We start from the raw sequence: 20152 nt of genomic DNA, 5'->3' as shown, positions 1-20152 counted from the left end.
CAGTGGGGGTCCACTGGCAGGCTAGCAAAGACCCCACATCCAGGCTTTTAGGCAATCCTGGGCTTCAGGCTTAGCCCAGACCATGCAGCTCTAGCTCTGGGAGAAAATTTGCATGCTGATCTGTGTTGAACCACAAAGGGCTGGTTCTCTAGTACCATGTGGGGCCAGTGTGGTTGTCCCAGGGGCAGAGGATCCTGAGTCAGCCATCACAACCCAGTCAGGAGAGACCTGAGCCAGGTCCTGAATCTTGTTTTAAGGACATCTATTAGGGTAACTGGTTACTTCCTCATCCTTTGCAGTGTGAAGCTGCCCCCAGCAATTACAGCAGTCTTTCAGGAGAAGCTGGTAAATGATAGCCAGACGCTTCCTGTCCTAACATGTTGCTTGACCCAGGAGTGAGTAAACACTGAATCAGTACTCACAGCAAGCCAACTGGCAAAGACATCGCTGGCACTGGGTGCAGAGCTGTGTTTACAGGAGAGGGAGAAACATGAGACCAGAAGAAGTAAGAGGGTTGCTAAACTTAGCTCGAGATGTCCATTTAACACACGTAGACAAGTACGACAAGTACATTTTATCCATCTGAGACAGGAAGGCAATGATTTGAGTTGTGATAGCTTTAGTAACCTGTAGGGATGCACAGCTGGTGCTACTGGATCAGTAGTCTGCGCTGATCTACCAGAGGTGCACAGAAATGACAGTGGCTTAAATGTTGCCTGGAAATATAAGGCCTTGGAGGGACTTTTGATAGATACTAATAAAAATAAGGAAGCCCCTCAGAAGCAATATTTCTGTGACTACTTCCCTGAGCCACAGAGAGCGGGAGTTTCTTAAGGTATGGTACTCTCCACTTTGCAAAAGCTGGCTAAGATGTGTTGCTTTTTTATTTTTGTACGTGTGTCTCTTTTTCTCCCAGTTTCCACTGACACTAGCAAAAAGGTTTAATTAAAAGAAATTGCAGCACTGGTGTGGATGAAATCCACATAAAAGATCTCTCTGCCATTTTGGCACTTGCTTAACCCAGAGCTTTAGTGACATTTGAATACCCTTTGAGAGGTCCTGCTCGATGTGGGTGAGAGTCATTTCCAGCTCAGAAAGGTCTGTGCAGCACTTAAATTATACTGAAGGTCACAGCGCAGGGCCCAAGAAGCACTTTGCAGGAAGATCACCTGTGCAAACGCACAGTGTGGTGAAGATCTCCACCACATGAGTGGGAAGACAACGCTCCGCAGGGCATCCCAAGCGCTGTGCTGAGGCTGGGATGATGGCTGCCCTGTGTCCCTGTGCCAGCTGGTGTCCAATGCCCCGAGCACAGCTGTGCCAGAGTTCCTACAGCCTTGTTCTTGTTTCAAGCTCAGATGTGTTCAGCTTTGCCATCCAGGCTAACGATCAATCACAGGCTAAGCATCTGTGATTTTCCCACTCTACACCGTTTGATCTTTGTTATTTTTAGCTCTCTCTGTATTAAAGAAAAGTATGCCTGCGTTTCTTCCATTAGAAAAAATGCATCATTCATTAGAAAAAAAAAAATCCATCTCCGCTATTGAAACAGTTTCCCCTCTCTAACACATTTAACCTGCAAGTAACTCATTTCCTAGGGGATATGTTAACAGCATAACTATAAACACAGAAAGTATCTGCAATTATGACTGCTTTTTGCAAGGAGAGTCCTTTGTCTTTGCAGTCAATGGGTGCAGTTCCACCATCCAGGTCTTGGCCCATGTTGGGACTCTGATACACCCCGGGATTTTTTTAGGTCATCATACACTACTCCAGATATAGCTACAAAATCAGACACATCCCAGATTTCTTAACTGTAAAGGACAAAGAAAACCATCCTAAGTAAACATGGAACTGGGCAGTCTATCCACTTCCCTTCAGGAATTTGGGGATAGGATTTTCCAAGGAGACCAGTACTGGTCAAAGACTGTCCTGCAGAAATTATGGAATCTGTCAAGACTAACAAGACACCCTCCATCCATTTCAGTCTAGGCAGGACTGGGTTCACCTCTGTGTTTTTCAATGAAACATTCTTCACATTTGGGAAGTGCACGATCTCCCCTCCCATGAGATTTAACAGAACTGCGATCTCATCTAATATCTTAAATTTAAAACAGGCAACAATGGGTGCAAATCCCAAGAATAAATAATGAGTAACTAAAGAGGACACACACACACAAAAAAAATTGTTGTCCTAAGTGGATTGGGTTTTTAGGGGATTTTTGGCTTGGTTTGGTTTTGCCACTGAATCAAATGGAAACTGGGTCAGGACCTAACTGCAACATGACACGTTGCCCTCTGTGGTAATTGTAATGGAGGACACCACACACTGACAATTTGTAAATACTGGGAAATGCAAGAATTTCACAATAGGTCACATATCACAGGCTATACTCTTGGCAAAAACAGTGATGATAAATTTAGCTAAGCTTTTACACCAGATTTTGGTATGTAAGACATTACATCTACTAGAGGGAACAGGAGAGTCATTTCCAACAGAAGTTTAACAAATATCAACAGAAAGCAGTGGACAACAGAAACAATTATTCAAGCCTGAGTGTACCATTTGGTGCACATGCATATGATTTTGGCATGAATGAATGAACGATTTCTAGAGCCCAGATAAGCAGTTGCCTGACTGTCAAGTTTTCCCAGGTATTTCCAGATAAAGAGAACTCACACACAGGCCACTTACCTTGCTTGGAAGACTCTCCCAAATGCTCCTTCCCCAATATCTCTCACATATTCAATATTGTTCCTGGGATACTCCAGGCTGAGCAACTTTGGATTGAGGAGAAGGGGCATCCGCTGGTACATCGGGTTAGGGTGCAGCCGGTCCAGGAGGAGTTCAGAGGGCAGAGTGGTGAGTGTTGGTGTCTCTGACTCTCTGAAACAATGAAGCAGATTTTGGTCAATGTGTGCACAATCCTCAAACAGGAGATAACTATCTGCATCTCCTCCAGGGCTGGTTTCTTCCAAGATGGAAAAGGGAGGGCACTCAGGGCTGTTGAAAGAGCCTTGCAGCACGGTGTCACACCATGACTCCAAAACAGTCACCAGGCCACCTTCTGCTCCAGCACAGGGACTTGCCAAAGCTTGCACTGGGCTGCTACAGTCAAAGGGAGGGGTGCTCGCCCCCTACCAGGACTTTGCAGGACTATGCTCTCAGAAACAGTCAAGCCCTCTTTCAAAGCAGCATTTGTTGCCTTGAATTAAGTCCCAAGGTTTACCTTTTTTTGTTTTTCCACTGCTTTCGCCGACGGCAGCAAACCAGGGTGACAATGCCAAAGACGATGACCAGGGCAAAGCTGGAGATGATCGAGATGATAACAGTCATGGAGTATGTAGGGGAAAAGGGAGGAGGAGGGGGGAGATTTGGAGTCTCTCCATTTGGTTTTCTTGTTCCTAGTGATAATGATGCTGTAATGCAAACAAAATCAGAAGGTTATGCCTCTGATAGTTTATAGGGCTTTCTCTAAGGTATTTACGGAGTCAGTCTGATGTCCTGGGAATTACTGACATGACAGATACAACCGTATGATTCCATGAGATGACCATACTAGGGAAGCCTGGTTTGCAGGAAGTAAACCCATTTCTGCTTGCCAAATGTGAGAACCCAGGATTTGGTAAAGACCAAGACACAGTTCCCCTTGAGCTGGGAACACAATTTTCATAAGGAATGTTTGCAAGAGTTACAGACAGGAGATCAAATCTGACAGTCTCAACAGTATTCAAATATAGTAATGTCTGCAGTAGGAAAGATCACTGGTCTACAATACGGACCACAATGTATCATGTGTCCTGAAAGGAATCTGCAGGGAGCAGTATAAGACCAAGTAAGTACACAGTGATACTTTCCTGAAATATCCCATTGCTTCCAATAATGTGCATCTCACTGTCTTTATGGAGCAATATGGTAAACTAGTGTAAAATATATTTGTCTGTATTGTTAGGAAAAAAAGACCCAGCTGCTGAGTACTTTCTGAGATATTCTAGAAAATGCTAATCAGCACATGCAATGATTGAGAACAGAAAGAAATTTAAACCATTCTTTTTAAGGCCAACTAAACTGATACTGACTTGTGTTCCCTGAAGTCCAGAGAACCCCTGCTCTCCATCCAAGCAGAATGGACTTATTTCCAAACACTGAGATCTAGAAACTGTGTGCCTTGGATGAAATACGTTTCAAAAATTGTTCTGTCCTTTAACAAGAAATAACAGAAAGTCTGCTTCCATCTTTTTCAGGTTTGGTTTTAGTTAGAATTGTTTTTTTTTATTGAAAAAAAAATCACCAGAGGCAAACCAACTTTGCAAAACAGCCCCAAACCCTACCTTCTCCTCAAAACACAGTGTGGCAAATCCATTTTTCATAACATCACAGGAAATTTGATTTCATCCTTTGGTCTTAATATAAACTGGGGCAAAGTGCTTGATTTGCCTGTCATCATTTTCCCATCTTTAAAGTGCATGTTACACCTTCTGGTTAAAGCTGCTGAGTGAATCTATGACAAGAACCAGGACTGGCTGAATCCAGAAGACAGAACAGACCATGTGTGGCCATGAGCGCTCAGGATGCAAACACCTTGCATGGCCCCAAAACAACCACAGTGGCAGAAATCATACATTGCCATTGCCTACCATCTCTGCAGGGAGGCACACTGCAGTATTCCCAGGTCACAGATGGGTCTTTTGTGTAGCACCAGGGACGTTCGTTCTCACCTCCTGGATTGCGGCAATAATTCTCGGCATCGTACAGCTCAGGGAAAACCTGAGGAGTCCTCCTGTGCAAGTGGGGAGCCTTGGGGGAGGAAACAAATTGGATTAGTGTTGCAGTATAATTTTTCCTGCTGGTATTAGCAAAACAAAACCAAACAAAACACAGGAGCAAAGAAAGGCAGAGGTAAAACAGCCTTTCAGTAGCCTGCCAGAATGACAGAGAATTCATCTTGCCATGGGAAGGGGAACTTGCAGATTGAAACATGAAGAAGGTGTGAAACACCAGTGAACTCAAGAATGAGTCCCCTGCTCAGCCCTTCTACTGGGACTGGGCTGCCTGGCTCTAGGAAACTTTGGAAAAGCAAATCTCAAGCATGGCTCTCCATTCAGTGGGTCTCACACTGATGTGCACCTGGTCACTCCATTTCTGGCAGGGAATGCCGGAGGCTGTGACGTTGGCCCAACCCTGGTAAAACTGGCCATTGCCGCTGTAGCAAGTCCCTGGGGAAAAAAAAAAACAACACATGGGGACAAAGCATCTCAGACCATATCCTGCAGTGGGGACTCACAAAAGTAAAATTCATTTTGTTACACAAGACCATGTGGCAATTAGCAGATGTGAAGCACATAAAAGGACCAGAGAACTGCAGGCAGGGAACTGCTTAGCCTCCTGTTTGGACTTAAATGGATTTTGAGCTCAATACATATGATCAAATCTGGTAAAACTCCAAAGAGGGAACTGGAGCTCTTTCAGATTGAGGAAACGGGCCATGTGCCTGCGATGGTTGCACTGCATCTACCCAGTTCACAGCGCTTCCACACAGAAAGTGCAGAGCAGAACCACAGTGAAGCCACCCATGCTAAACCATGGCAGAAAGCAAATTGCAGCACTGATTTCATGATTCCCAGCCTGCAGTCTTACAGGGGGACTAACAGGAAGACGTCCTCCTTCCTGGGGTAGGTAGAAGAGGGCTGGGATTCATAAAATCCCACAGTAGTATCCCTCTTTCCTGCCTCTGTTCAGCGCTTGTCCTCTTAGGCTGAATGTTTGGAAGCAGTTTATGGTTTCCAGCACGTGTGGAAACCACACACTGAACGCAACTACAGATCTGAAGGAATAGTATCAGTATAAAATAACGTTCTTTGTAATGAAGAATGTGTAGTTCACTTTCCATACAGAAGGCTTACTCCAGCTGCAGAAAAATTAAGCAGAAAATCTTGAGGTGATTTTTACTGCAGGAATATGTTCCCAAAACATAAATGTAAGCAAGACATGTCCTTATAGGAGACTGTAATGCATGCTATGAATCAGGAAGACAACAGAGGACGTGCAGCCTTACACACTTTAACACATGCTAGCTAATCTTACATAAACTTTGCTGACCAAGGACTAGCATTCTTGTCGATGGCGTGCACTAAGGTCCACTGCATTATTAACCTTGTTAGATAAATTAACAAGCCAGTAAACACTGTTGTCATGATTTTATTTTCTATTGTGTTCTTACACTCAGAAAAAGAAAACCATGAAGAAACCTGACCTGCTCTAAAATAATTATTTTTTTAAGCAAATCTCTTTCAGCTTCATGAAGGCTTTGGATAAGTTTTGATCCAAGTTTGAGACAAAGGCTAAGCATTTTAATTTAACCTTGCAGGTCCTGTTTCTCCTGTAAGAGAAACATAGTAAATGCATTGTGATGACTGTCTGCTCTTTTCTTCTTGCATCACCCACTGCACTCAGAATTGCAGTTATGGGTCTTTCATAGACACTTAGCTTTCTGAACTTCCACCAGGCACTACATATGGGTAGGAAGAAACACCACCATGGCAATGTTTGCTCCAGGTAATTGAGCGCGAACAGAGGATCAAGTTCCTGTAGCCCAAAGCATGCAAACACCTCAGAATAGGAAAGGCCATGGACTTCATAAGCACACTTAACCCATCATAAATAACTAGTAAAATGCTCTAACTTGGACTTCTTTGACTGATATGTAAGCTACCGAGTTATGCCTCGCATCTGCAACAAGCTAACAGCCCCCACATGACCAGCACCTGTAGCTCTTCAGAAGTCTAAAATCTTGTTAAGCCACGCGAGACCATAGTTTGTGTCTGAGTCCAGCATTTTAAATGTCTCACATTCAAAGGCAAGGAAAGCAATGCCTGAGACCTGCCCCATGAGTGAGCTAATAACCAACATGAAAAAAACTTTTACGCAGGTCTGAAATAAACCAATCTGAAAAGATCAGTGTGCACCTAAGACGAGCAATGTGGAGGGCTTTTGGAGCAACAGCAACACTAAGGAAGCACCCTTGAGTCCTTGGTGGCCTGGAAAATGCAGATGGTCTCATACATGGTCTTGCTACAATAAGGACATAAAGGTGGTCCAACTGGGCTTTAATGAATAGCTTTGATGGGCAAAGCAGAAAACAGTTGAGTTCATGCTGCCCAAACGTTTGTGGACATAACACTGTCTCTAAAGTAAAAAAGGGGGAAATATCACTAAAATGTTACTCTTATGTCTCCCTGATTCATGACCAAATAGTGCAAATCTGTGCAATATCACCCTGTGAAATCTGAACAAAAACGTCAGACATTTACACAGGAGACAGAGGCCATGTCCTGAACTTGCAAACATCCAAGGGGAGGCTGAAACCATTCTGTGGATGCACTACTCATCTGCTAGCATCCCCGCCTTGTGCTCCTTTCCCCAGGGAGGGTTTGGCTGCAGGCTGTAAGCATTGGGCAGTGATACTGGAGCACTTACAGGGTGCTAAAGCATTTGCCTCCGAGGTGTGCAGCACTGGGTATCTGGGCCTTGGGTTTCCAGGTGGAGCCAAGGCCTTCCCATGAAAGAAAATGAACCAAAATTCTCACTTTCTCTCACATTCTCTCAATGCAGAAGGTGCCTGCCGCTGCCAAACCTGCAGACCTCACCTGCTTAGAAGCATGGCAGAAGGGAGGCGCTGTTCTTCCTCTTTCCAGCTAGACAAATTCAGTGGCTGAGCTTTAAACTGCAGTTGCATGCCAGTTGGAAGAGCTGGATGTTTCAGCTGTGACCATCAGCAGGGCAGGAGGCCAACAGAAGTTAAACAGCCCTGCAGGGAGTGGTTGGGTCTGGCTGTTGCTCATGGCGGGGGTCACACAAGAAATGGTCAGACTTCAGTAGTAGTACCAGAAATACTAAATATGGGTAAAGCAAAACTAGAAGCAATGGGTAGAAAGAAGGGGGAAGAGCTGGAAGGGAGGGTACCACTTAAAAGCACTATACCTCTCTAATCACCTTCAACAGTTGCCAGCTGACATTCTCACCAAGCCCTGAAGAGCTTGTGTTTCCCCATGCTTTGGATGTGGAAGTTCAAGCATTCCCTGGTAATAACCTGAATCCAGCCAGCCAGGACCACAACAAAACACAAAAATGCCATGCAAGCTGCATCTTCAACAAAGAATATCATGTCCATCTCTAGAAACATAGAGCCTGGAGCAGTCTACTTACTGGTTATATTCTCCTTCTTAAAATCTGTAAAAAGACAAGACGTAAGGAGGGGTTGCCCAGGATGTGGTATAACTGAGTGCCTGCTTAGGAGAATGCAAATAAGTTCCCTCCCAGCAGTGTGCTTAAGCATCTTGTTTCTTTGCAGTGGCACCTGAATGGCAATTTTGCTATCATTAAGACTGATTTTGGAAATGAGGTTGTAGTGACCTTCTCAATAAAGAGCCAGGCTTTATTTGCTTGAGGAATTTTTCCCGCGCCCCAGTCAGACGAGACAGGCAAACAGCTGATGCAGCTGTCACAGTTCTGTGCACAGGTGCTGACAGCATGGTACCCACCGTGAGCCTTTACTTTAGTTGTAAATTATGGATCATATCATTCCCCCCTCCCTCACCAAGGCCACGACTCTCTGCACAGTGGGCAGCACGTGCCACCTTACCAAAGAAAGGGATGCGGGTGCATGCGCTGGGGTCCTGGTGCAGGCTGGGCAGCCTGTTGCATTCAGGAAGCGCGAGGAGCAACAGTCCAGGCTTGTAAATCCCCTTCTGAGAGTTTTCCTCCATTGAGAGCCATTCCTTAAAGCAGTAGAGATCCTTTACAGCAAGGCAATTCTCTCTACATTATTTTGCAAAAAACAGTGAAATACAGCAGTCAATGGCTTGATAACAATGGCTGCACTTAGCAGTGGTGTGCAGGTTATGCAGGCTGACAGAAATCCATTAATGGGGCTATGCCTCTTCAGGCCAGTCTGTCTGGCTCATAAACCATAAAGGAAACTCTGTTTAAAATGTAACAGCTTCCTTTAGGAAACCCACAAAGCTACATTTTTAATGAAGCAGGGTTATGCTCAAAACACAACACACATCACAGTCTGCGAGAAGTTCTTTCCCACCTTTTCCTACATATTTATTGACATCTTTTACTAATAAACATCAGGTCTGGGAATTATCTTAGCATTTTTTGGTGCATTCTAAAAATCTCACCTGTCTGTAGATTGTACATTAAAGTGTCATCTATTAAAGACAGAAGGTAAGCTGCAATTCTTAAGCTTCTTAAACTAAATATTTGTCTGTATTTTTAATCTCACAGAATCACCCATCCAATTTTCTTCTTTTCTCCACGGTCACCTTTCAGCCCCTTTTTTATCTGTCAGCTGTCTGCATCAAAACTTTACAATGCCTGGCAGAAAAAGAGACCTAACTGTTTCCTTCCTAATGTATTACCTCCATCGATGTGAAACATTCACTGACAAGAAGTGCTTTGGGTGTTTAAATATTCCTTAGATCAGAAACTGTTTGTGAAGAAGGCCAAGGCAGAAATATCAAGGAAGGAAGGAAGGAGGGAAGGAAGGAAGGAAGGAAGGAAGGAAGGAAGGAAGGAAGGAAGGAAGGAAGGAAGGAAGGAAGGAAGGAAGGAAGGAAGGAAGGAAGGAAGGAAGGAAGGAAGGAAGGAAGGAAGGAAGGAAGGACGGACTTTACAGTACCGTACTGTAAAGTTTGAGGGTTTGTTGCATTAGTCAATTCATCAGTGATTCAGTGATTTGATTATTTATGTACTCATTCTGGACAGCCTGAGTTTCAAAACCAGCTTTGAGGTCATGTGCAAGATGACACAATGATCCAGAAAGGTACAGCTGGGATCCACAGTGAAGGTTTTAGCCAAATTCATCACCTGGTGAGCTCATGCAGTTTCTTTACTTATAGTCTGCTAACAGTTTTGGCAAGAGCAGATGGTCATGAGTTTCAGATGACTACCAACAGTGATAACCCTCAAAGCACCGAAAGGATGGAGGACATTAGAAATTCTACCAGGGCAGCAGCTTTTCTGCAACAGCAATGTATGCCCTCCAAGTCTGCCGGCTGAAGCCATCGAAGCCCAGCTGCCCCGTGCTTGGTTTTAGCCAGGGCTAGTTTATTCCTTCCTCGCTTCCATGAAAGCCAGAATGCAGCCAGATGGTGTAATTTATCTTTTTTATGTTAAACAACATGTGGAACAGGAATGACCTTCTGAAGTAAAGAAATGTTTAGCTAGGGAAATGAGAAAGTCTTGCATATGAAGTGCTGGCTGACACTTAGGAGATCTGGACTGCATTAGCTGCCTTCACTCCTGAAGCCTGAGCATCCTTAAACAAGGCCCTATTCGGTGTGCAACTGCAAAATGTAAAAGGCCTTTCCTCTGCAATCCTGTCTGCTCCAGCATTAAAAGTAGGTTCTCTTCACCTACAAATCCAGCCCAGGAGCATGGTGAGGCAGCCAGAGGGAGGGATGGCCAGTCTCCTCAAGCTGGGTTCATACCATTGTTATAACACATAATGCTGATCAGCAAGAGCTTGATGAGATCATATGCAAAGATTACTTCAGATTATTATTAGAAATTTTATGTCATGTAAGTGACAGATGGACAAAGAACGGCATCAGCAGAAGAGGACAAATGAGCCACTAACGTTTTAGGAACCACAAAGGACTGTTTGAAAGGAGGTGGGTACACAGAGACCCAACCAAAGTGAGACGTTTGCCAACACGTGACTCTTCCCTGCAGCCTAGTCACTTCATATCAGCAGTGGTTGAAACAGAAATTGAGGGGTTTTGTCTTGCTAACACAGAAGCAGCTAGTGGTAAAAGGCAGATGTAATCAAGAATTATGAGATGACACATCACTTTCCCTTAAAAACAGGAAAACTCTAATTTTAATCAAATTGCATCTTGACTTACATGAAGCAAAATTTTTCCCATATTGTTTTCGTCTATTTCACTTCATCTTGCTTTATCCCCTGATTATTTTTATAAAAGCTTTACTCAGTCTGTTTGTCAGTTGTTATTCTTGCTAGCTAGCTTCCAAACCAAAATGAACACAAAAAATTACATGGGGAGAGAAAAAATAGTGCAGAGAATAAATAAAAAGACAACAACATATGGAAATATGTTAAGGGAAATATGTCCCTCAAAAATTCTCTAGCCTCTGACATAGTTAAAATCATACTCATAAAGTATTTCAGCTGAAAACCGTTATAGTCTAGCCAGTTTCTGCAGAGAGGTATAAAGTTGTCAGTAAAAAGCAGATAAGATAATTGGAAAGTAACCAAGACCATGTGAAATGTGTTCAAGATCCCCCACAGGACTCGGCTGTTCAGAAGTATGTATTAGATATCTGAGTTATCAAAAGGAGTATTGGGTTAGGGCTTTGGAAGAGCTGTTGTCCAGCTGATGTGCTCTGGGAACAGAAAACAGGAAGGATGTCATTCCAGGGTTCTTGTCATGAAGAAAGCTGCATTTAAACCTGCATTAAAATCATGGGGAAGAATATTTAAAGGGGAAAAAAATGTAACATTGATTCATGGATTTGAAGAAAGATGATGCCAGGAAAGTCCATTGAGATTTTGACATATTTGTAAATGCAGTGCCTGTTAGCTCAAGATCAAATGTAGATTTATGCTGATTTATAATACTTTGACTTCAGAAGCGCCCCAGAAGTGCAGGTCTTCAGTCAAATCACCATGAGTTCTGGTCCAGCAGGGTCACTCATGAGCAGCAGTAAATTAAGTGAGACCCAGATCTCACTGAAATGCCTCGTGGAGCACTGTGCAAAATCCTTAGCTGCCAAATGTGCTGTGCATATGTGGCTCAGATATAAATACTGTCACACATCTTGAAAAAAGGCAGAGAGATCATGAACTAAAGGGCACAATGACAAAGAGCAAAACAACAAGGTGGCAGGGAGGAGTGTGCCAGCAAAAAGTGAGTTTCAGTACTTGGCTGCATGATTACCTATGGATACTTGCACATACGCTTCTTTTGTAGGATATATGCCACTACTGTGCTGGCAGAGGAATACTGAACAGTATAGGCACCAAATAGAGAACACAACATATTGTCAAGCTTTGTACTGGGACTTTCCTCTGTGCCTATGTTTTAGAGATATTAAAGGAGGAGCAATGAGAAAGGTCCAGATTACAAAAACAACATGCTGATGATTGTCCTAAAAAGCCCCTACATAACTGGAAAAATAATTGCTAGTAGACTACATCTGGCCTGAGTCCAGCTGGCAGCGTGCTTGCCATGTCTGCAGAGAAGTCTTGTATTTTCCTTAAGACACTAGAGTTGGGGCTGCTTTCCTGATAAACACGAATCTGAATGATCTGTTTTAAGACGTGGTTCAAGGAGAACAAGAGCAAAGGACTGCACTTAGGCAGGGGTATCAGCTGCCCAGACATGAAATGGGTAATGCCAGACAACAATCCTCCAAAGGCTGAAAATGGACATGAATCTGTTGTGGACAAAAGTTTTATAAGAGAAAAAGAAAGCTTCACCCTGAGACATCTACATGGGGCTGTCCTCTGCAAGGCACACCAAGCAATCATTGTTCTGTTATAGTTAACGTTAACAGAATCTGGGCTGGAGGCTATATATATATTTAGCGCTTCAAGAAAGATGAGGAGCAGAAGCTTCAGAGACTGGAAAAGCAAGAGCTATGAGCAGAACTTGGGAAAACCTCATTTACTCTAGTCTGAGAAGTTGGGGAAGATGTAAAATCTTGCTGCAGAGAGTAAGGGAAGAAACTCGTCTCCATGGCCATGGTGGGAGGACAAGGAGCAATGAGAGAAAGGCTGCTCAGAAGGTTGCATGGGGAGGGAGCAGCGTCTCTTGTCGCTGGAACGTGTTGCACAAACACCTGTCAGCAGTGGATTAGCTGTAGTGAGAGATGCTTTGGACTCCTCGGGGTCCCTGCCAGACCTGTTTCAATACACATTTCTCTGCATATGGGAGGATACAAGAGCCAGATGGGAGGTTTGGTTTAATAGGTACAATTACACTGGCAGTGTCTCTGGTGTAATCTTTTTTTGTTTCATCTTCGTTGTGGTGGGAAGTGCTGAATGATTAGTGTATTGCCTTAGCCAGATTTGTTGCATGCATTGTGACCATATTTAGCCAAAATTCCAAACAAGCAATTACTTTTGATAGTAATAATGAGTACATACTGCCCTAGTAAGGTTTAACCGATAGCAATATGTTAATTATTTAAATCAATTATGTCAGTCAAATGGATATTTCTTTTCAACACTGTCTGCTAAAAGACTGATATAACACAGATGTCTGGGCTTGAAAGTCAGTCCATACCCTAGCAATGAGCACAGAGTAAGATGGATCAGGTCATCTTTGTGTGTACAGAGGAGAGACCAAAGGGAAAACCCATGCAAACCTAGACAGCCCATTTTCACTCAGTGACACTGCAGGTCTAGACAGACCCTCACCACTCCCCTGCTGCCTACACGTCCCCACAAAATGAAAGATAAGCATTTCTTTTCATTTACCTGCACACTGGTTTTGGGGCTGGCCCAGCTCCCGAGGGATTGCACTCCTGGAAGATGTAGTTACACAGCAGAGACTCAGCGGCCGGATGGCAGAATGAACTCACCATTTTCAGTTCAGTCCAGGCAGTGTGCACAAGCAGCTCTTGGGTCTCCTCTGGGTCAGCATAGGAGGAGTTGAAGAAAACAAGAATATTCTTCGCCAAGATAGCACTACACACCTCACCTCTGTATGTGCTGCAGTAGCCTGCATCACCCTTGTACAGCTTGCTGTTGAGGACAAGAACATACACACACAGTAAGCTCACAGCCCTAAACACCTGTAGGAGCAAGATGGATAAGCCCTGTTTCTGAATAAAGTGACATCTGTAAGGGTAACAGAGGACGGAGGGGAGTGTAGATGGTTATAAACCGTAAAAACAGCTAATACCACCCAAAAATGAAACTTCTGCAAGGAGCCCTGGTGAGTATGCAGGCCTCTCCTGGTGAGCTCCAGGGCTGAGGCTCTGGCCAAGGGTTGCTAGCATTCTAAGTGGGCAAAAAGACAAAGCAATCATGCATGACTGTGACCTAGCATGGCCCCTCACCCTGCGCCCATGCCCTAATTGGGAAATGTTTTGTTTTCCTGCTTCCCTGCAGTAGAGATCAGCCATGCTGCTTGCTGTACACCTGTGATAACTCGGGAGTTTTTGCTTTCCTGACAAGCAACAGTTTAATTTTGGATAGACTCGATTAGCAGGAGGGTGGTGAGTCCCACCCAACACGTGCCAGGAAATTTTTCACAAGATCAGACCAGCCAAGCTCCTGCCTGCCCCTCCTCAGCTCCTGCACCCCTCCTGACCCTGCCCCTCTCCCACACACATTTAGGTGGGAGATACAGGGAGGAGAAAGGCACAAGCCTCTGCGGTTTTCCTTCTGGCGCTTCCCTGCAAGGTCCATCTTTTCCACCCTTCACCACATCTCCCACGTTGCAAGCTCCTGCCACAAAGCATGGGGCCAGAAATATGCTAGAGCTATAAAAAGCACAGCAGGGTTGGCTCCTTCATGGGCTGTTTATTTATCTTTCCCGCGTTTTTAGTATCTAGCAGGAGACGGCTGTCATCCCTCCTTCCCTTCTTCCCCACGGCCATCAAAAGGGAGCAGTAGGGTGAGGGCATGCACAGGTCAGCCATGCTCCCAGCAGCTCCCATGGCTGCCCCATGGCAGCAAGGTCTGTGGTGAGGATGCGCCCTCCGCTCAGGCAGCCTGTGGGATGCAGTGCCCTTAGTGAGGGGGGAAAACTGGGAAAACGGCCTCCGCGGGTGCGACAGACAGCCGAATAGGGAGGGGAGGAGGGCTGGGTGCAGCTGTCCCCACTGCTCATTCGGCCAGTTTAAGTGGGGTCAGGGAGTTCAATTCACAACACGCCAACCATTTGGAGTAGCCAGCAGAGTTATTTGTATCTTTGCCTTTTATTTCTTTCCCCTGTCCAAATAATCATCCATTGTCAACCCTGGGGGTTCTTGCTGTTTTTCTTTGGAAAGCTGGAGGTACAAGGACAAGGGATTACACAGGATGCCCAATTTTCAGCTTTTCAGATGCTGCTCTCTGCAGATGACACTCTCTGGCTCTGGTTTAGCTGCCCTACTTTGAGCTCCATGTCATTTTTTTCTTAATTCCTACTTTTTCCTATATGTTGCACTGGCTAAAAAATACAGGAAGGCACAGATTCCTTGAGGTAGTACCAAAACAGCAGTGAAGGTATGACACCCTGCATCACCCCAGGCTCCACAAACACACCTGTGTGTGACACAGGCACTCCCAGGCATCCTTCACTGGTCTCACAGCCTGTGACATCTCCCTGGCACAAAGAATATTTCCCCACAACACCATGCTGTCCCCAGCACCCTGCCAGAGCTGTCCTTGGCATGTGAGGGAACATGTTTTTCACATTTTCCTGATGATGCCCATTGTGCTTAATCTGAAAGGTGCGTCCTTCCTGTGCCCCAAAAGGCAAAAGAAGGCACAGGTATGCATGGGGCAGCTGTGCTGCTGACTTCAACGGGCTGCAGAAGAAGCCTGACAAGAGCCACTAGTGCTAATATTGTGTTCCCTTGCTTTTTTAAAACCTGCAGGGAGACACAAACCAGGCTGCAATGGAGAGGCAGCCACAACATGTTTCTCACAACGCCTTGTCACAGAAAGGGAATTTCGTGCAGCAAATGTTGAGAACAACTGCAGGACAGAAGGGCTGAGTATTTGATCACTGTTCCCATGCCTGTCACACCTACACGGGTGCAGGTGTAAGGCATAAGTCTGCCATCATCATCGGGTGGTCACTAAATCACTTTCAAACTTCCTGAATCAACCTTGCAAGCCCTTGTGAAGGAGGCAAGGGCCTTGGCAGGGAGCCTGTGTCAGCAGAGTGGCAAAGCCATTTGCTCAGGCTTTCTCAGGCTCTGTTCTTTACTTTGAGGGCCAGTAGCTACCAGCCCTCCTCACAGGCTAAGCCTCTCATTTTCATTCCAGACTGATCTGCCAGTGCAGCCTGTAGAAACATGCTAGGACTCTAAAAAGAAAAAAAAAATAGCCAAAGTGTTTAGTACTCAAAAAAATACTAAGAAAAAGTGCATGTCTGATCACACACAAGTAGCTTTATCCATGCATAACTCTGCTTGGAAAAAATGACTGAACTTCTCTTGCACTAATCTGGTGATCACCAAACCAAAATAAATTTATTGGCTGTGTACAGACAGGAGTTTAACTTGCAGTTAAGCTTTTGCCTGTAAATTTATAAGGTCAGTGAATTTGTGGATATGTAACTGAACAGAATTTACTTCAGAATATTCTCCCCACTGCTGTATTTTAAGCACCCTTGCTGATGTGTGATCCACTCTTTGACACTGAAACATCCTTATCTACCTGGTCCCAGTCTCTAATTATGCCTGTATAAACAAACTCAGTGTTCCTTTCAGGTGAACATCATCTGCATGCTTGGCATCCAGAAACCCACTCCCTGCATTTAAGCAAAATTAACCAAATCCCCTTGATTCATCATCCTTCTCCTCCCTGGCCAAGAGAAAGCCCCTAGGCAGCTGCAGAAAGTCATTCTTACCTCCACTCTGCCGGAAGGCACCGGATCCAGCAATTGGGATGAGCCAGGAGAAAGAAGAAATGGAAAAGACATCAGTGACACTTCATTGCCCCCTCTGAGATGTGGGAGTTAAGATTTCCATGCTAGGAAATCTGTCTGAGACTTGTAAGCTGTCTGAAAAGGATGCAGCTCAATTCTATCCTTATTTTGCACCTTCTTGTGGTGAAAAAGAGTTTGGCAGCACTGGACACCATATGGGGAGAGGGAATGATGAGGTGGAAGTGGATTGTTGACTGCAATTCTTGCCGAGGTGGACTGTTGCACCCACATCTTTACCCTTATCCTTTGGGTCCTACATAACTGGCAAATAGCATCCTCTGTTTAAGCCACCCATCACCTATTACTGCAGGCAGCAGCTGTAACAGGTGTGAGAAACCAGGGAGCAGCACAGGCACAAGGCTGTGCTCCCCACTTGCAGCACTGCAGGGAGCTGGGCTGCGCTGGCACAGGGAGGAAGCTCTGAGCATCATCCAAGGACCTGGACACCTCTACCGTGGGACCCTTGGGAGCTCGGACAAGGTCAAGGCAGGCTCCTGCTCAAGTCTGGGAGGCTGCTCCCCTCTTGCTGAGCAGAGACTGCCTGGAGCAAAGTTCTCCTACCAGCCTAAAGCACCTGCCCTCCCTACTGCATTTGGAGCTCTGTTTCGTGGGGCAGAGCCTTGCCTGGGCTAAAAGCAGAAGTGGGGACACAAAATATGGTACTAACTAACTGCTGAGTTTCTTATGGGGCAGAGCTTGCTGCTAGGTTTCAGTGCCCAATGTAAGAAAGGGCATGGTTATTTTCTCAGCAGAGCAGAAACTGAGGCACAGACGAGAGGAGCAGATGTATGCCTGGTTAACAGCAGGAGCAGGGCTACCCCCCATCTGGAGTCCCGGATGATTCCTCTTTCCTCTAACTAAACCTCCCTGCCTGTCCGAAGAGGGAAGGCACAAGCTGCCACATTTCTCTCAGTGTGATAAATTCTGTCAACTAGCTCAGACCATTGGTATTTCTCCTCTTTGGATCTTCCTTTCCCCATTTGGGAGATGTCCTGGGAGCAGAGGTTATCCCAGGCAGGGTATTGCTCCAACAGCAATCTCACTGCTTTCTGGATGCAACCCTCTGAGAAGCCAAAGTGCTCACGAAAGTTATTTTCACCTTGCTGTTAGGTGATACCAATGCTGGGCCATGGCCACAACTTCCTCCGCATGGATGAACTTAGCAAGTGTGCTTCTGGGACACAAAGTACAAGACAGCATCAAACATTCAGGAAATGACAGCTGTGCCAGTCTACAAAGTGTAAGAATATATGAGGAAATAGCCTGGCAGGGGAGGCACTTGTACTCAGATTTAGCCCCCTGCACACTATCAGCTCTCCAAGGCTTTCCCTCCTCATCCCGAGTACTTCACACCCCTTTCCTCTCCCCCAGCACGGTAGCTAGGACTGCTATTGGCAAGGGTAAAAAGTTAATGACACCTTCTTTCCCAGCATACCTGAAACACTGATGGTTGCTGCAGCTTTTGCGGCTCCAAAAGCTTTGCTGTGTTTGTTCGTGGCGAGGCAAGTGAACAGGCCAGGTCGGGTGACGTACACCTGCAGTCTGGAGTCAACCACTCTGTCCTTGACACTTTCCGCTATAGACCCTGCAGAAACCTAAGAGAGTGAAAAGCCCCAGTGCAATGCTGTTTCCAACAAAGGCGAACAAATAAAGCAAGGAAAAATCTAAGTGACCTAGTCCCAAACATTTAAATTGGCAGAGAAAGATATAGCAAGAAGACAGAAGTGGCAGAGAGCTAAAGCCGCTGGCGTTATTTTGGTGGTTTCATAGCAGCTGACTTCCAGACAAAAGCAAATGTTAAAGGCCTCTCATATTTCATACTTGAGCAGTACTTTTGCAACTAATTTCAGTTCCACAGTGCTATAGTCTCAGTTTTGCTCATGTAATTGAATTGGCTAATTGCTACAGGACTTCTAGTAGATTGTTTGCCTGTTCATGCCTTAGCAAGGAAGGGCACAGGTAAATGAGCTTGGAGCACGATGACTTTGGCCAGCTGGGCTTGATTTTATCCTCAAGTCTTTCCTGCTCATATGGCATTTATTAAAGTAGAAGGATATGGTACACCAAGACTCTTACCTTGCAAAAGCAGTAGGAAGGAGCAGCATTGCCTGCTTTACCTTTCTTACTAATAGGAAGCATCAAGTGCAATTCAAGCATGATTAGGTTGCCCATGAATCCTAACAGTGCAACCTGACCCTAAGGACAGTGACAACTGTCTCCTTGGATCCATCCCAGCAAAGCACTCTACCTACTCGTCTATCTGAGAGGTTAGAGAGATCACTCTGACCCCCCTGGAAGTTAGTAGAAACGTGATTTCAACAGGACAAGTCGCCGATTCCAAAGGTATTAACAGCGATAATTGAAAAAGCAAGAAGGGATGTGTCAGTGTTCTATCACATCCTCAGTAAGCAGACAGGTTTCTCTCTGAAAAGAAAATGCTGGAAATAATGTATTTGATGTGCCTCACTCAAGCTCAACTTGGAGTTGTCATGAGGGAATGTGCACGGGAAGTAATCACTAAATAACCAGACGAACAGAGTTATTGTAAGTACTGCACCAGGGATGGATCGTGTCCCAGTCACTGTGCAAATGCAGAGACCAGGGATAATTTTTGCCTTTATGCAGTTAAGATGGATGGGAGCTCAGGACAGGAGCTCAGGATGGATCAGTTGGATGGGAGCTCAGGGGATATTTTTTCATAATTTTCTCTTTTGTTACACTGCTGGTCAGATTTACTTTTAGAATTTTTTTCTCCCCAGAAACCACTCCACACTAAGACACTGCTGGGACCTGCCTGGTGGAAAGGAGGAATTTCTTTACAGGCTGCCCCTGCCTCCCAGCATCCACCCAGGAGAGGTGGCTGCTCTCCTTGAGCCCCTTGTGCTGATCCAGTCCTCTCTCCCTCCTTGCCTCTCAGGCCTCGGATGTACCCTGTCCTGTTAACTCCCCTCCTGGCAGTACTGGAGTGTGCCTGATGAGCACAGAAAGCCAGGATTGCTCCTCCCGCCTTGGGCCATGGGAGGAAAAGGGCACTCAGGTAGCTGCAAGCAGTACGAGCAGTACACGCAGTAACATGCACCGTGAAAAATCACAGGTGAAAATGTCAGGTAGTTATTATGCCTAGGACTTCCACACCAGCCATCTGTTTCCTCTGCTGGGAGCCTCAAACCATTCCCTTGTGTTAATTATTTCCCTTCCTTTTTCAAACACATTCTCTAAGATTTTGGTTTCAGCAGGTATTTTTAGCCTTTAAAATGCCACGTCAGCCACCACCAAAGCAGAAACTTCTTCACACCTGGCCCACTTGTTCTTTGCAGTGAGGAAAACTACAGTTTAAGGACCATGATGCCCCATGGTGCACAGCAGGAAGAAAAGGAATTGTGTTTCTGTTTAGGTAGGCAAGGCAGCTACTGCACAGAGGAGTCTCCATCCTTCTCTTCAAAGGCGTTCAACAACCTCAGCAGATTCCCAC

The 20152-nt window shown here is 45.3% G+C and overlaps 1 protein-coding gene across 3 annotated transcripts in view; it reads right to left on the bottom strand.

The window, feature by feature from the left end:
* The window catches only part of MUSK (muscle associated receptor tyrosine kinase), a 56033-nt gene that overhangs the window by 9944 nt on the left and 25937 nt on the right, over nucleotides 1–20152 (bottom strand). The window contains exons 7-14 of one of the 3 annotated variants that reach the window (XM_063321102.1): nucleotides 18116–18275; nucleotides 16603–16609; nucleotides 13512–13778; nucleotides 8643–8818; nucleotides 5129–5217; nucleotides 4639–4798; nucleotides 3231–3420; nucleotides 2696–2887 (exon numbers count right to left, since the gene is read on the bottom strand). In XM_063321102.1, the coding sequence (XP_063177172.1) occupies nucleotides 2696–2887; nucleotides 3231–3420; nucleotides 4639–4798; nucleotides 5129–5217; nucleotides 8643–8818; nucleotides 13512–13778; nucleotides 16603–16609; nucleotides 18116–18275 (1241 nt within the window). Of the gene's footprint in view, nucleotides 1–2695; nucleotides 2888–3230; nucleotides 3421–4638; nucleotides 4799–5128; nucleotides 5218–8642; nucleotides 8819–13511; nucleotides 13779–16602; nucleotides 16610–18115; nucleotides 18276–20152 lie in introns of those variants that run through there. The other 2 variants (XM_063321099.1, XM_063321101.1) reach the window with 2 other exon arrangements.

The sequence above is a fragment of the Chroicocephalus ridibundus genome, chromosome Z (assembly GCF_963924245.1).
Source record: "Chroicocephalus ridibundus chromosome Z, bChrRid1.1, whole genome shotgun sequence".
Lineage (NCBI taxonomy): Eukaryota > Metazoa > Chordata > Aves > Charadriiformes > Laridae > Chroicocephalus > Chroicocephalus ridibundus.
This window is presented reverse-complemented; position numbering and strand designations above follow the sequence as displayed.